Raw genomic sequence first — 16,845 nt, 5'->3', positions numbered from 1 at the left:
GAAGGCTCAAGGGCGGCTCAGATCACAGCCCCCCGCCCTGCCTCTCAAACCTGCCTAGGGGACCAGCCCCTACCTCCTCATTGGCCAGGCCGATCCAGAGTGGGGCCCGCAAGCTGCTGACGGCCTGGGTGAGGTAGGCCTGGGTGTAGGGATCCAGCACGCTGGCCAGGGTGGCGTTGCGGGTCTCGCACAGCAGCAGGGCCTCCTGCCACTTCAGGGGTTTCTGCAGGATGTGGTAGGTGCTGTTGAGGTAGGAGAGCGGGGAGCTGGGGGAGGGAGGGTAGATGGTCTGGGGCGAGCTCAGTGTCGGGTCTGGGGGAGGAAAGAGACAAGGTCAGATCTCTGCTCAGCGTCTCTCTTTGCACCAGAGCAAGGCCCCTCGGCGTTGCCACAGAGCCTCCCGTCCCAGCGTGGGAGCATGCTCTGGGGAGCGGGACCACAGGAAAACACCCTAATCGTCGCACCTGCACTGGGCAAGCATCTCGCCGGGCAAAACACGCCGCTGAATGGACAGCAAAATGCCCCACCCCCAGCAGAGAAAGCAGACACCAGCTGCAGATTTCCTTGGTTCAAATCAAGAGCCGGGCTGAGCGTGTGAGCGTGGGCCGGCGAGTCCCAGCCTGCGGCACCATGGAGTTGTGGCTGATTAGCGCTGCCGTCACCTGCCGGGCCCCAGGGAGCTGCCCAAACGCAGCCTGAGTCGGGGGCGGCTTGCGGACTCTGGCAGCGCTGGGTGAGCTGCAAACTCAGCCCGCGGGGGACAGAACATATCGTGCACCATTTTCAGGAGAAAGGAGGGTGCGTGGGAGCGAAGAGGCAGGTTGCTGAAACGCGGGGGGCAGGGACGCGGGGTGCTTTCATGCTGAGCTCTTCCGCACAGCTGGATTTCGCTGGGCCCGGCAGAGTTACCCCTCGGGATTACAGCTGGGCTCGAACACACAAGCTTGGGTCAGGATCTGCAACCAAGCCTGCCCGAAACTCCAGGGGTGCAGCTCTGCAGCAGGTATTTGGGCTCCAGCCATCCCTGCGTGGAGCGACTTAGCGCTCAGTTGTGGCCCGCTGGGATATCCCCTGGGAGGGCCGTCCTAGAAACGCAGGCAGCTACGGCGTTCCTTTGCAGCGTGCGGTTTGACACACTCAGACTAACGGGTGGCGGGCACAGGCATTCTGCACCCGTCCTTTCCGCAGCAAACTGGCTCGCGCTGCAAGAGAATTTGGACCGTCAACCCCGCAAGCGTCACTGGCAGCAAAGAAACCAGGCACAGCTCACATGGCCCAGAGGTGGCTGAAGGGCCTGGGGCAGAGCTGATCCGCCTCACACCTCCTGACGCCTTGGTGGGAGCAAAGCCCAGCCGCAGCCAAGGAACAAAGCAGGCGCGCACATCTGGGGCGGTGACGCCAGGTCACCAGGGGCTCCTCTCTGACCTCACCCGCGCCCCGTGTCCTCTGCTGTAGGTGCCATGGACAAGATACCTCCATGCAGCCGGGGCAGCCTGCCCCTCTCCCGTACCTATGCTCTGCTGGCAGATGTACCCATGCTTTTCCTCCAGGCAGTTCCTGTCGTCCCAGCGGCCAGTGAAGTGGGGAGGGGAGCCGTGCCAAACCACCGCGCAGTTAGTCTGCAAAACAGAACCCAGCGAGCTCAGCGCTGCCTCCGCCAGCCCTGCTCTGCTGGGGGGAGGAGGGGCAGCTGGCCGAGCAGGCAGAGAGGCAAAGGAAGCCCTGGGGGCTGGCACACAGGCTGGTATAAAGCCCCCAAGGGGGAGCTGAGTCTGCCTAGTTCAACATCCCGGAGGGGGGCAACGAGCAAGGCTACGTGTCCGGGATGCATCAGGAGGTCTGGGCGAGGGAGGGGCTTATCATTACGAATTAAGATCTCCTGTGCCCACAGAGTACACAAAGGTGCATCCCCTGAAACCGTCCCAGGGAGCTGAGAGGATGCTGGCCCCATGATCTGGCTGCCGGGCCCCGTTACGGCAGCCAAAGCAGGTGGAGAGAGCTGGCTGGTGGGGGATCCCTCTAGTGATGCCAACTCCCTGGTGCTCCCTCTCGGGCCCGGGCCCAGCCGTGTGGCCAGAGCATGTCAAGCCTCTGATCCTTTCCTGGTGCAGCAGCCACTATAAGCTGCTCTAAGTGGTGCCTGGACCCAAACCAGCCTCGAGATCGAGGTGGGGAGGGAAAGGAGAATAAAGGTGGCGCAGAGTCCATGAACCCCTCTTCTCCCCTCCCCTGGGGTGCCAAATCCAGCCAGGGATCCAGCCTGTAGAGAGCTACTGGGCAAACCGCTCCTGCTATCTCATGGACCGTCAGACCCCGTTTGGTTGCCGATGGCAGCAGGGTGACGGAGCCAGGGTAGCTGGAGAGGGAAAAGGCCACTTTGGACACTGCCCCATCCCACCACCAATGCAGGCCGATCCCTACAGCGTATTCTCTGCTCCGAGGTACCTCCCTCCCTGCCCGAGGGCTCACATCCTTCAGAGACCTGCCGACGGCCACCTCCCTGCGTTTAGCTATTGCTTAGCCAAGCAGAGCAGGGACGACTGAGTCATCTTTATTGGGCCATGCCAGGAAGATAAAACCTTGTGCTTCAGGGTTTCAGCAAATCTCTAATGATCAGGGATCAGGAGAAGACCTCCCTGGGGGGTAGATTATCCCACATCTGCTACCGCAGGGATCTTGCACCTTCCTCTGAAGTTGGCCTCTGTTGGGGATGGGATACCGGGCTTGATGGCCCCATCTGGGAATTCTCGCGTTCCACCAACGTCTAAACGCCCAGGCTGAAAACAACGGGCTGGGCCAGTCCAGAGAGAAAGGGACGCTCACCGGCTTGTCACTAGCTGTGGAGGTGCCGTACCCGGAGGGCTCCCCCGGGGCCCAGTTGACGTATCGGAGAGGTTCCGATTCCACCCACTGGAACTCCTTCTTGGCGTCGTGGAGGCCGAGCCAAAGGTCAAAGGTCACGTTTGGAAGGATGGTGGTGATAAAAGCTGGGAGGTGAAAACACAGGGGAGGGAGGGAACAAGCTTGTCACTGGCGGAGTCACAGGTCACCGCCGAAAGCGCGTGCTCCTGACCCCTCCGTCTGCAGCACCATTCTGCGCCTGGCTGCCTGTGCTTCTCTCAGGGCCACAGCTCCTCACATGCAGCCCTCGGGATCCCGTGACACCCTGAAACGGCACAACCCTGGGAGAAGAAGACAGGCCCCGGGAGGGGGGCGCCCTACCTTGCTCTAGGTGGTTGGCGATGGTGGCCAGCACGGCGCCCTGGCTCTCACAGGCTTGCTTTGCTTCCTGCCATTTCACCTGCTCAGCCTTGTCGTGACCCTTGATGCTGAAACACTGGGCAAAGCCCGAGGGCAGATGAGAGAAATGTTCAGGAGGCATTTCCCAACACAACGAGCCGTGCAGCCACCTCCCTGCCTTCCCTTTGCCTCCACACGGACTCACCTTCCCTGGGCTCCTGGGAACTCATCTGAATTACTATTTGCATTATTGTAGCACCTAGGAGCCCTAGTTATGGACCAGAACTCCAATGTGCTAGGTGCTGTACAAACATAACAAAAATGACCTCCACTATTACACACCCTTACAAACATGCACCTATTCCCCCTTATTCCTCTTCCACATACTCCCCTTCCTCTAGTGTCCACAGACTCTATCTATCCACAAACACATCTTGTATCCTCACCACTTATCTACACACACACACACACACACACACAAAATCCTCTCTCCTACACACACACACACCCTATCACCTATCCACATACCTAATGCGGTATTTCACTTTCATCTGTCCCACAGCCAGGCAGCGGAAACCCTCAGCAATGTTGCCGTTAGAGGGCCAGAAACCATGGCTGGGGCATCATAACCGCACCCAAGCACTTGGTGCAAGTGCAGGACTATGCAGAAGCGTAAGCGCGTGCACACACGAGGGGACGGACGGATGGACAGACAGACAGACAGACGCAGCGCCTGCACGCCTCCTGGAATACCTTGTGGATGAACGGGACCCAGCCGCGAGGGCAGCCGCCAGTAACAGGAGTGGGCAGCGGGGGCAGAGAGGGCTTCACAGCGGTGGCGTTATTCCGTTTGCAGATATACGACAGAGCGGTCAGACACTTCTGGTCCCCCCAGTCCTCTGCAGAGAAAAGGAGAGAGCATGCGACTTTCCGCTACATGGCCCAGGACCGTAACGCCCCCGACTGGAAGGGGCTTTGCTACTAGAAGGGCCGTGGTGCCTCCACCATTAACCGCACAGTTCGGTACGTCTGTACCGGGTGTGCTCAGGCAGGATGGGCGTGTGGGGGACACCTGCCATGTAGGACTCTCATGCTCAGTCCATGGCGGGCGCACGGGATACGGGCTGTATTCGTCAAAGCAAGGGACTTGGAGTCAGGCCTTTGCTCCCAACTCCGCCAGTGACTTGCTGGACACACCCCTTAGACCCAGTGCCTCCCCCCCGCCTCCCGAGAGCCTCCAGGCCGGATTCTCAGAGGCAGCTGGCACATGCAGCTCACGCGAATTTCACTTGTGTGGGGCTCAGCACCTCTGAGGATCAGGCCCCAGGCGGGCTCCCGAAAATGGAGGCACGCAAAAATGAGAGGCTGCTTAGGAAAACGTTGGCTGCCCCTGGACCTGTGCCTTGGTTCCCCTGTCAGTGAAGTGGGGATCATGGTCCTGAGCCGCCTGGTGGGAGGGGCAGCCAGAGGCGTCACTGAAGGGTGCCCGCGGTGCTTTGAGATCGCTGCTCCGATAGCGCGGCCATCCACCTAACACGTACAAACCTCTCACCTCTGCTGGCCGTCACGTACACACACTTCTTCTCCTTGCTGATTGGCCGCGGTTTGCCCGGGGCCCAGGAGATGAAGTTCAGGATGGAGCCGTCAGACCACCTGGGGAAGGCAATGGCGGGCAGCGTCAGCGTCTGCACGTGGAAGGGGAGGAGGGGCTGGGAGGCAGAGCGAACGGGAGACGAGGCTTTGTGAGTCTGCTGAGCAGGCAGGCAGACTCTCCCGCCGTCAGAGAAGGGGGCTGAGGAGCGGGATGCGCAGAGTCAGGGGAAGGCGCGATTTCTTCAGCACGGGCTTCTTGCTGGGCAGCAATACCTGCGCCCGCTGCTGCTGCCCATTCGGCTGGGGGCACTCACCCGGCTTGGGCCACTAAGAGAGTGGGCTTCTTGATTATAAGTGGCCCCAGCCAGGTGAATGCCCCCAACCAAATGGGCAACTGCAGGGGTCGCTGGTAGAGCTGCCCAACGAGGAGCAGCCAGACATCAGTAGGGTGGAGGGGGAAGTTACTTCCTGTAACTGGAGGTCCTTCGGGATACGTGGGCCCTATCTGGACTCCAGCCGTGGGTGCGCACGCATGCTATGAGAACCAGCCAGAACCATTCGCAGTGGCGTCCGTTGACCTGCACGTAGCGTCCGAGGCTTTAAGAGGCTGTGCGGGTGGACGGCACGCCCGGTTCCTCTGACCTGCAAGCCATGGAGTCCGCAGCAGAGGGGACGGAGGGTGGGATTGGAATCCAAAGAGGGACCACGCGTCTCGAAGAAGCAGTAAGCGACCTCCCCGTCTTCTTCGAGTGGCGGTCCCTGTATGGGCTCCAGACGTGGGAGAGTGGCGAGCGGCGCTCGGCGTGGAGGTGGGTCCGAGGACTCGCAAGAAGTCACGGTCTGCAGCACGGGCCAGCCAACTGCCGCATCTGCCACCGTCGCCGGGGCGATGGCAGAGCGAGCGGCAAAGGCGTGGACGGAGGACCACGTGGCTGCCCTACAAATATCCTGCCACGGGATGTCCACGAGGAAAGCCCATGTGGCGGCATGCGCCCACGGGGAGTGTGCCGTGACTCCGCCGGGGGCGGAGGAACGTGAGGGAGTAGCTTTCCGCAATACAATGGGCGATCCATTTAGAGAGGCGTTGCCGGGAGAGGGCGTGGCCCCGGCAGCGCTCCGTGATGGCAAGGAAGAGGCAAGGCGAGGCATGGAAGGTGCGGGTGCGCTGGAGATAAAAGGCCAGCGCCCGGTGGACATCAAGAGGCGTGCGGTTTTGGGTAGAAGATCAGGAGGTGTTTGTACTGGTTCGGGTGGATCGGAGAGGCCACCTTAGGGAGAAATTTAGGGTGTAGTCACAGGGAAACCGTGTCCTAATGAAACAGAGAGTCCTGTGGCACCTTAAAGACTAACAAATGTATCTGGGCATAAGCTTTCGTGGGCAGAAACCCACATGCATGCATCTGACGTGGGCACACGGCCTCCTCCATCAGATGCTCGCAGAGCTAAGGGATTTCCAGCTGGGATGAGCTGAGGAGTCCAGAGTCCTTCCCCTGTGTCCCACCACAGCTGGAATGTAATGTGGGGTTCCAGGCTGGGTTTGTACTGAAACACCATCCTCTCTGGACTGGGCGGGTCAGAGGGGGGCGTGAGTGGAGGAGAGCGGGATGCATAGGGAAAGAGGGTGGGAGAGTGCTGTGGACTCACTTGAATCGCCCGTCGTTTTCGTAGGTGTGCAGCCCGATCCACCAGTGCTGCTCCTGGCCCCTGGAGAACTGGGAAATCCAAACACGGGACACGTCAGTGTCACGGGCAGAGCCGCGAGGAGCGCAAATCCAACAGGACCTTCCCTGCCAGCACCTACAGGAGCCGCCTGAGCCTGGCCCGGTCTGTGCTGCCTCCAGCAGTTTCGCCAGGCTTTCCCAAGGTGAAGAATCTGGCAGAGGTGGCCCATGGCTATTGCAGACTAGCTGGTGTGATGAGCTGTGGGCAGCCTCCCCCTCTTTCCCAGACCCTGCAGTGCCTGCCTCACCAGGGGAAGATGCTCAGCACCCACCCACCCGCCTCCTGCTTCTTCCTTCTCTCGGGAGGACCAGCGAGATGCTTTTACTGGTGCCAGTCAGTGGCTTCATGCACTAGTCAGCGCAAGGCACCAGAGGCCTCAGGCCAAGCCAGAGCCAAACTCTGCTCTCCGTCACACTGGGATAAATCCAGTAACTCTGCTGGCATCAGCGAACACACTCTGGAATGGCACCGCTGTGACGCTGGCTTTGCTGATGGAGTTAATGTTACGGGAGTAATCAGAACACACCACAGCGAAAGGCAGCATTTTCCACAGCTGAGCAGACCCTCTGCCTGCAGAATGACAGCTCAGTAACATGCAGCTCTCAGGCAATGACCCAACGACGCCCCATGCTTGGCTGTGTTCTCCTACCTTCTTCAGGCTCTGGCCCAAGAAATCCAGCTCGGCTTGGTTGTGAACAGACACCAGCTCGGCTTGAAACCAGGTGCAGATCCGCTGAGCCTGCACCCAGGTCGAGTGATGCTCAAAGAACCTGTATTCTGCGTCCTGAAATTTCACCCACTCTTTGCTGCCTGTGGACACAGAAGCACAGACAAGATGGGGCTGGGCACAGCACAGTGACACTGGCAGGCAGGCAGCTGGGGAAAGCAGTGATGGAGAGAATCTGCTCTCATGTAACAACAGGCCCTCGGCAGCCCTCTATGCAGCTCCCTTTGCATTTGTCACGCTTGCCACAGGTGCTGGAACGCAACCAGCCAGGGATCCTGCTTCCCCAGGTTCTCCCCGTGGCAGGCTGGAGACATTTTAGTTCTGTGAGACACTGACAGCACCAATGAAGCATTGTGTCGCAGGCGCTGTGCAGGTTTCCCTATGCAGCTCTCCCACTGCTCCTCCAACCGGATCTGCAGCCCCTCCCTCCTGCTGTTCCAGTTCTGGGATCTCCCCAAAGCTCTGCTCACGCCCCTCACTCCTGATCTCCAGCCTGCTGTGCTAGTCCAGTCCTGGCCTCCTCCCCCAGCTCTGCTGTTGCCCCTCAATCCTGTGTACAGATCCCAGGCTTGTCTTCACCGCTCCCCTTCTGCCAATTTACCTTACTCCTGCCCCGCAGCGGTCTCGGCTGCTCTAGGCTTGGGCCCCCCAGCACAGCCCCGCTGATGCACGTCAGTCCTGCCCTGCAGCACACCTGGCTCTTCCACCCACACTCACCACGGGGGTTCTCTGAAGCAGAGCATTCTAAGCAAGCCACGCGGCATGGAGATCGGGTCATGCTGACAAAGCATCCCTTAGGGCAAACTCGCTGCACTTTGACCCCTCCCTGCACGTCAATCTGGGGCTCACGAGGTGGGTGGTTAGCCCGGGGCGCTCACACTTCTGGGCAAAGTGTGAGTGGGAGGGTGCCCCGGCTTGCTGCCTCAAGGGATCGGTGCGTGTTTGTGACGGAGGGCATTTATCCGCCAGCCTCATCCCACTTTTGGCACTGCGCAGCTGCTGGCGATTACTGACCCGCGCTGACAACCATGAGCAAAACCTTCAGGGTGGATCGGTATCTGGGACGGGGGATCAGCGCCCGATTCAGCGCTCCTTTGACAACCCAAGCTCTCTGGGCAGTCAATGGGAGTTCGCCTGCAGAAGGAAGACCGGGCTCTGTGTCATCCTCGTAACGCCATAAACACATCTGAGCCCCTGTGGGGAGCCAGGCCAGTTTGGGTAGGACGGCAGCGCCCCTTGCTCTGGGCACCAGGACTGTACGAGGGCACACAACAACCGACAACACTGTTGCAAATTCCTCCAGAGTCGCACCCAAATATTTAGCCCGGTAACCCCTGGGGACAATCGCACCCCCTGCCTAGCGGGCAGCTGCCCGTTTGGTTCAGGAATTCCGTCGCTTTGGGTTCGCACACCCACAACACATGCGTGCGGGATGCGGACATGCCCATCAGGGGAGACAGACAGACAGCCTGGGATGCGCAGAGACTCCAACGTGTATGGAAACCTCCAGATGATTAAATGACACACCTTGGGTGGTGATCTCCGGCTCCTTCACATCAGCACCTGTCCAAACACAGAGGAGAAGGGGGTGAGGGAGGAATGAGCAATGCTGCTAAATTCAGCTCAGCTCCTGCCTGCAGGCCCCAGCGGCTCCGATTCCTGCAAGGAAGAAGCTTTGGAAAATTTGACCCTTGGTGTCTATTGGGATGGCGAGATTTGTGCAATTAGCAACTGGACCTAGACTTTGAAGACAGGCAATGAGGCGCTATCAGATTGTTGGGTGATGACGTTGGGCCTTTGCCAGCCTGCCTCAGAGTGCAAGCCATGCTCTAAAAATGAAAGACTCCATATCCCAATCTGGTCCCCTCAGCCAGCCAGATTCCTCTGATTCCTGAGCTTAGACAAGGAATTTTGGTTTTTGCTCCTGCAGCAGAGTGTCCTCAGATGCCCCCAGATTTGCTATTCTTTCTGAAGGGGGGAGAGCGCGAAGCACTGGGAAGATAGAGGAGATAAAAGTGCATCAAGCAAGACAGTCACTTTTGCTCTCTAAGGGTTTTGAGGATGTATATAAATAAACCACTCAAGCTCCACTCTTGTGGTTTATAACAGCAACAGAAACCTTGAATAAAAATACAGCCTTAAAGACAGAGGGCAGAGGAGCTGCTTGTGTGCGCGCGTGGATATGTATAGTTAGAACAGGTTTTCCAATCCATCTGCACATATGCACACACCCCCCCCCGACACACCCACACTCTGCGCCCATTCTGCACCCTATGCATCTGCTGTAAACATCACTAAAGAAACCAAAACAAAACCAAGCTTAGGAATGTTTTCTAATTGCTTAAAACTCATTCATCTGCAAGCTTCCCCCTGCACCTCACTTCCCTAACAAGCTCAGACATTAGCCCTTCAGGGCAACAAAGCTTACGGTAAATTTCAAGCTGCGGTTACCTTTGCTGGAGCGGTCTCTCTTAACAATGGGAGAAATGAATTATTTCCCGTCCTGCTGTAACTCAGACACAGTGGAAGGAATTTGGCTCAAAAAAGAAAAAAACACCTTTATGCCCAAGCCACATATGAAAAGTGCCAGCCCACAGGTGAACATTTCACACTGATACAAGCGTGTGAAAACAGAGGGGGGTGTAATGGAAACAGTTTTACAGCCTGACTGTAATGACACTGACCACAACCCAGCGGCTGTAATTATATGTAGACCTGCTACAACTGGCCTCAATCTCTCTGTCCCCCTCAGTACCACATCAGGAAAGTGGGGATAACACACCCTACCTCCCAGCAACATTGTGAGAGCAAATTCAGTAAGATTTGTGAATCACTCGGACACGGGGGTGAGGCGTGTCACAGGAAAGCCCTTGAGGAAATGAACAATTCTGTATTTAGGGCTGAGTTTGGATGTTGTGCAGTAAATGATGGGAGGCAGCGTAGCCTAGTGGACAGGACTGGGACTCAGGAGACGTGGGTTCAATTCCTGGCTCTGCCACTGCTTTGCTATGTGACCACTGGCAAGTTACCGCCCTTCCCTGTGCCTCAGTTTCCCCATCTGTAAAATGGGGATAACAACACTGCCCTCCTTTGCAAAGTGCTCTGTGATCGAAGGATGAAAAGAACTAGCGAAGAGATATGCTATTATTATTAAATAAGGCTTCAGGCCACACTCTGAATGATCAAGTTAAAAATTAATACTGAAGAGCAGCTTGGGCAGTGAGCACCACTTTTCCTGTGCACTGACTGGGCAGGGGCTGTGAAAAACGTAGTGTGTGACCATGTAATTAAAGACTGGTTCTTAATGCATATACGTAAGTGGGCTGAATTAAGGTTGCACAGGAATCTTTAATTCTAGAATTTCCTAACTTTTGAATGCTTGCCTTTGTGCTTTAACCTTCTTTTCCCGTAGGGTTTTTGCAATGCTATGTTTACTTCAGAAAACTCAACCTTTCCTCGCTGGTTGTGTGCTCTGAGTTTAGGGAGGGTACATTATATTCTTCATACAAACCACAAGACAATCTTTGCTTTAAGCAAGAAACTCAATGCAATCTTAAAACGACTGAGTCATAACCAATTCCTCCTTATTTTCAAAGGCTACCCAGGGATTTGGTCCAAAGTTCCTTGACAAGTTTGATAATTTCAGCCATAATGCACAAATGGACATAGGATTTGTCTTTACTTCCTGTCCCAAAACTGTCAAGTGGGGTCACTATGATTTAAAACTTGTTATAGTGATGGACAGCCAACATTTTAACAAAGGGCTCCCATAAAATTACTCCTAGTCTGCACATGACGATGCGCAGATCAGAGGAATAAATTCATTTATTTCCCCATTTAAGCAAAACTGCTTTCTCATAAAAATATCCGAGCCACTCGGCAAAGCATTTATCAGAAATATTTAGATCACGCTCCTTAAGTCCGTCAGTGTGTTGATGGCATTGTGGGGAGTGAGGGGGGAATCAGTTTGTGTAATTTGAAGAGTGGCTTTATCTGGGTGTGGAGAGCTTTTACGGGAGCACTGGTTGGTGGAGATTTCCTCCCCCTGCAGTTTCGTTCTGTTCCATTCTATGCAGGTTCTCATCCCACCCTCATCACCATCATTTCTGAGTGCCCCCCAATCATCGATGTGCCCCGTCTTCTCTCTCATCCTCTCCCCACAGGGACACGGTGTGTGCAGTGCAGTGCTTTGGTAGGGTGGTTTGGGGTTTTTTCCCCTCTCCTCAATCTGGTTCATTCCAAAGGCTAAACATTTCCTCCTCAAAGCTATATATAGATGCTCTCCAATGAGATGTCAGCACTGGCAAGGAAGGCTTAGGGTATTTCTACACTGCAAAAAGAGGTGTGGTTTTGACTTGGGTTAAACCAGCAGTGAAGACACAGCAATGCAGCATTTAACTTGGGTTAGCTGCTACCTGGAGTTAAAAGCTGAGTTACCTTTCTTCACTGCTATTTTAACGCGAGGTCAGAACCCCCGTATTTGTACAGCACTGACACAGCCTTAGTTACATCCAGAGAGAGGCAGCTTCATCTCAGGCAGGGAAAATTCTCTACACTGCCTTGGAGGTCGAATCCAAACAAGGAGCCCCTGAGAGCCCCCTGCTCTGCTCCCCACCAGTGATCCCTACAGATCCCTTTCCTACCACTCAGGGATGCTGTGAAGCGCTTTGAGATCAGCAGATGGAATGCACTGCATCCTTCCTGAGAGCGCTGCGTCGGCCCTGTGCTGCACTGGGTGCCCTCTCTCCCTGTTACCTTTGGGCAGTTTGCAGATCCAATCCAGCTGTGATTCACACTGCATGGGCACCCACTGCAAGGACGCCAGGTCCAACACTGCACAGTTACGGATGTCGTCGTCGTCATGGTTACTGCGGTCAAAGTTGTGGTAGAAGAACTGGGAGCCAAGAGAGATGGGCAGAGTTAGAGCCTGCAAACCACAGGAACTGGAGCCAGCCACCCCACGGGGCTGGACGACTGGCCATTATCATCTGGTCTCCTGGTGCACCAGGGGGGAGCGCGGGTCCATTTAGAGCACTCTGGCATGCTGACTCTGAGCGCAGCCAGTGGCGGATGCTTCAGGTGAGAGCAAACCCTGCCCATAACGCACCTGGCCAGTTGTGCAGTGCGGTACGTTGGGGGGGGGGGGGGGGGGGAATCCCAACCCCTCACAGAGTCCAGCTAAATCCCAGCAGCACAAGAGCTCAATCCCTCATCTCAGCCTCATTCCCCACGCCCTTAACCTTGGGGAATCATTTGCATCTGTGCAAAGGGGACTGTGAAGTGTTCCGGGTCAGGACAGTTGTGCTTTCCATCCGTTTTGCACACAGGGCACTGGTGAATGGGACCCCAAGTGCTATTATGGGACAAAAAACTATCCAGCTCTTTTTCTAAGATGGAACCACAGCAGCTGCCCCATGGTGGGATCAGAGTCAGGTGGGAGCTGGGACTTCTGTGTCTTTATCTCTTTGAAAGCCCAGGGCTGCAGCCACTGCGCTGGAGAAGGATCAGACATGAAGGATTAGGCCAGTGGTTTTCAACCTGTGGTCCACAGACTATATCTAACGGGTCTGCAAAGGGTTGTCATTACCCTAGAACCGTGGTTTACAACCTGTGGTCCATGGACTATGCCTAAGATTTCCAAAGGGGTCGCCACCTCCATTCGCCATTTCTTAGGTGTCCGCAAATGAAAAAAGGTTGAGAACCACTGGACTCGGTAAAAGGAAAATTCAGCTTCTAGGGTCTCTCTGTGGGGCCTTTCAGACACTGCACTGGTCCGTCTCTGGTGGCCATCTATCCAGCCAGGCGGAAGGGATGAATCCCAGGGACTTTGTCAAAGAGATGAGAGGGCAATCCCGGAGCCGTACCAGTATTACCCTGTCTCAGTAAAACAGCTTTCAATACCCATGAATGTGTGTGAGCGATCATCCCAGGGAGACATAAAGCCAAGGTCCTGACCACTTGTGGTTATTCAGAAGATCAGATGTCAACAGAGTAACACCTGTTTACACCAGCTTTGGGTCTGTTCTGCGGTGCCTGGACCAAATTCCCAATGGGTAATAATCACCTTATGTCTCCCTAAAATTCCCCCTTGCAAACTTTGCTTCCTGTCCTGAACTATTGCTTAACACTGCTGAACAGCTGCTGTTGTCCACCCCAGAGGTGACTGCATTTCAGCAATGGGTAAAGTGGCTCCCGTATTTCTGTCTATGTCGATAATTTGCAGTCAGTGTGTCCAGCACTTTGAGATCTTTGGTCGCCAGTTTGCAGAGCACTTGGCAGCCCCACTTGCCTCTGGGCTCACGGCATTGCTGACTTGGCACCTGTTACTGTGCAAAGCGCATCCACACTCACCCCGAGGCCATCGCTCCACCTCCAGCTCCTCTCTGCTCCCGGGTCCCGCCGGTTCAAGCCGATCCAGAACCAGTGCTGCTCATGGATCTCCGGTTCCGATTCGCTGGAAGAAACCACAGGGAGCTAGTGACATGGGAGAAGGGGAAACACCCTTGCTGTGTCCTTCCTTGAGTGCTGAGCTGGAGGGGGGGCTATTAGTGAAGACTGCCCAGGGCCAGTTCTAATGCCCACTGGGTGCACAGCAGTGAGAATAGGGAAAATGCAGGTGGTACATCCCGCAGTGCAGCTGCCACCATGATTTTATCCCTGTCCCCAGGGATGCTTTGCCTACTGCCTGTACATAGGCACACTGCACCTGTGTGCACACATGCATGCACATGCACACACACACACACACGCACAGGACATAAGAAATGCCATGCAGGCTCGGATCTGTGGCCCAGCTAGTCCAAGTATCCTGCCCGAGATGCTTCACGGGAGGCACAAGCTACCCCCACTAGAGAACTATGGAATAACCTGCTTGTGGGAGGAGCTCCTCGGGCAGTTACAGAGTCAGTTCGTGATTGGCGTATTCCCTGTAGCAGGAAGCTTTACAGTCCTTGGTTTAAATCTTTACTGTGTCACTCCGGATGGTCTCATTATCCACATAAATGCCTGGAGTCCTGCAACGGTCTTTGCCTCAGAGAGGTCTTGTGGCAATGAGTTCCACAGGCCCACCAGCCCTTATGTAAAAAGTTTCCTCTTTTTACAGCTCGCTCCCTATGATTTCACCAGACAGCTCCTTGTTCTGACAAGGAAGGGTGCACAGCTGCATGTTTCTCACCCATCCACTTGCCAATTTATAGTCTTATAGGGATGCCCATCACCATGGACTCTGGGCACCTTCTCGAGCCTAGTCAGTACGTCATATATCTGTGGCATGTCCTTGTTGCCTCCCCAGAGGAAACAGTTCCAGTCTTTTCAGTCTCTTCTACAACGTATACATACCTACATTCACTGTGCGTATACTCGGGTAGGTGTGCATGCTTTGCCTACAGACTGCATGTATACACACGAGCACCGAGACACATGCACTATGTACACAAGCACGTGCAGACCCTTGTACCCACAGCAGTGCACCAGGGTATGCGTGCACACGCACAGGCACAAACACGCCCCCTTTCCAACCTGCTCCTTACCCGAAGATCTTGTTCAGCGTGTTGGCCACAAAATGCTCCTCCTCAAAGCTGCCCAGGCTGAGCAGCTGCGCCCCCAGCTCCCGGCAGAAGAGCTGGGCCAGAATCCAGGTCTTCTTGTCCTGCAGCTTGTCGTAGTTAAATACCTGGCATGGGAGAGAGGCGCAGACCGGAGGGCTCATTGCTCTGCTCCCTGCCTAAAGCACACCCAAGATTCCCTTCAGCCCACCCCTCTCACCGGGGGCGTTTTACATGTGATGAGATGCTCAGTCCTCTTGCAGCCTGACCTCTGGTGCACCTGGCTGAGTGGGCGAGACCTGTCTGGATTCTCAGCAGCTTGGCCCACCCTCTGCAGGACCAGGGGCCTGCCACTATTCCCAGTGCCCATGGCCGAGTCTCCCAAAGGTGGGAAAGATCCAGCTGCAGTTGGGGCCAGCTCCCTGGGGGCCGCCACACCCTGTTTTAAAGAGTCGCACATGCCTGCAGGTGGCATTCGCAGCCAGGGCCTGTCCCATGGCACCAACTGGCCCGTGCAACATGTACCAAGAGGAGCAAAACCGAGCCTGGCCTGCCTTTCTCCCTGTACCCTGGGTACACACTCACTCCCTTCCCTCGCTCTTTATAACGATCCCTGCCTCGCCAGGTCACCGGTGAGAGCTCTGCAGGTCACCTGGTCTCCCTGCCACGGCCTCTGTGTCCACAGCTGGCGGCTGCGGGGTGGGATGTGGCCACCCCCAAGGACACAGAGCCTAACGCTACACTGCATGCTGAGCCTGGGGCTGTGAGACCTGGGCTTGCGGACTCGTGTGTTTCCAACCCCGTGCTCGAGCGTCCCCTCTGCACTGCAAACCTGGGCTTACAATTGCTGGACCCCTCCAGGCTGCACGACGCGGAGTTTCTGACTCAGGTCTGCAGCTTGAGCTGCGTCCACACTGCAAAATGACAGGGCTTGGACCTGAGCCTCAGTGGGGCTTGGGCTCTCAGCCTCCCACCAGCAGCGTCCTAGGAGCCAGAGTGCTTGCTGCCCGGAGTCGGACTGATTTCCATGCGGATGGAAGGGAGGGGGTTGGACTCAAACCTGAGCCAGCGCCTGGATTTAGTGTGCAGTGTAGACAGACCCAGAGAGCCCTACGCCCTTCGCTGGGCCACGCTGGCTTCTTACCTTGTAGCAGTGACGGAGTTTGGGGTCGGAGCTCCATCCCTGGGGGCAGGAGCCGGTGAGGCTGGGCGTCGGGTATGGGGCCGGCAACTCGGGGTTCACCGGGGTGCCCAGGTTCTGCCTGCAGATGTATTTGGCCTTGAACGTGCTGCAGTTCTTCACCTCCCACAGCCCCATGGAGCTCCCCGTGGCCAGGGCTACACAGCCGCCTCTGCTGTAACCTGGAACGCGCGTGGAAAAGGGGGCAGAGAGGGGCACACGGTTTGAGCCTAGATAGCGGCAGGGGGCCGGGTTCAGCTAAGGCCAGATGAACCGCCAGGCGCCACCGGCCCCTGCCTAGGGATAGCATCCTTGACCCATCCCCGTACCACTGGGTGGGCACCGAGCAGACAGCACGAACAAAGAGGCCCCCACTGCTGCCCCGCAGGCCCAGGAGCAGGGGAGGCATGGCTGGCAGTGCCACCCTTGGGGGGGCAGAACAAGTGGGGAATAGGGACGTTACACTACAGGGGTGGTGGGGCTAAAACAGCTCAGGGACGAGTGGGACTGATCCCTTCCCCGTCAGGGTGGGAGGTGACAGCATCAGAGGAAGGGGAAATGGAACAGGACCTGCCCGGTGAACCCAGGAGCGTCTGCTACAGGACGTGCTCCAGTGTCCGCGCGGACCGACCCCGGCGCTGGGGCTGCCCTGAGAGATCGCACCCCAGCCCAAGGGAGTGGATGGGGGCGGCATTTTCCTTTGCCCAGCTCCCTCCCCCGGCTCTTCATTATCCCCCTGGTGCTGCCCCAGACGGCTGCTCTCCCTGCCCCGGGTCTGCTCCCTTCACTCGCAGAACGATGGGGAGGCAGAGAGACTGTCTGTCGTTATCCAGCTCCTC

General features: G+C 56.6%; 1 protein-coding gene across 1 annotated transcript in view; it reads right to left on the bottom strand.

Annotated features, from left to right (window-relative positions):
- The window catches only part of MRC2 (mannose receptor C-type 2), an 80,881-nt gene that overhangs the window by 9,630 nt on the left and 54,406 nt on the right, over positions 1–16,845 (bottom strand). The window contains exons 12-24 of the mRNA XM_067540985.1: positions 15,971–16,188; positions 14,812–14,954; positions 13,634–13,736; positions 12,038–12,176; positions 8,810–8,845; positions 7,205–7,365; positions 6,478–6,545; positions 4,793–4,893; positions 3,994–4,139; positions 3,223–3,337; positions 2,824–2,987; positions 1,511–1,619; positions 74–312 (exon numbers count right to left, since the gene is read on the bottom strand). Of these exons, the coding sequence (XP_067397086.1) occupies positions 74–312; positions 1,511–1,619; positions 2,824–2,987; positions 3,223–3,337; positions 3,994–4,139; positions 4,793–4,893; positions 6,478–6,545; positions 7,205–7,365; positions 8,810–8,845; positions 12,038–12,176; positions 13,634–13,736; positions 14,812–14,954; positions 15,971–16,188 (1,742 nt within the window). The remainder of the gene's footprint in view (positions 1–73; positions 313–1,510; positions 1,620–2,823; positions 2,988–3,222; positions 3,338–3,993; positions 4,140–4,792; positions 4,894–6,477; positions 6,546–7,204; positions 7,366–8,809; positions 8,846–12,037; positions 12,177–13,633; positions 13,737–14,811; positions 14,955–15,970; positions 16,189–16,845) is intronic.

Source organism: Emydura macquarii, unplaced genomic scaffold (genome assembly GCF_026122565.2).
Source record: "Emydura macquarii macquarii isolate MOO-44397 ecotype Brisbane River unplaced genomic scaffold, CSIRO-AGI_Emac_v2 contig_629, whole genome shotgun sequence".
Classification (NCBI taxonomy): domain Eukaryota; kingdom Metazoa; phylum Chordata; order Testudines; family Chelidae; genus Emydura; species Emydura macquarii.
The sequence above is the reverse complement of the archived record's forward strand: the minus strand, read 5'-3'. Positions and strand labels throughout refer to the sequence as shown.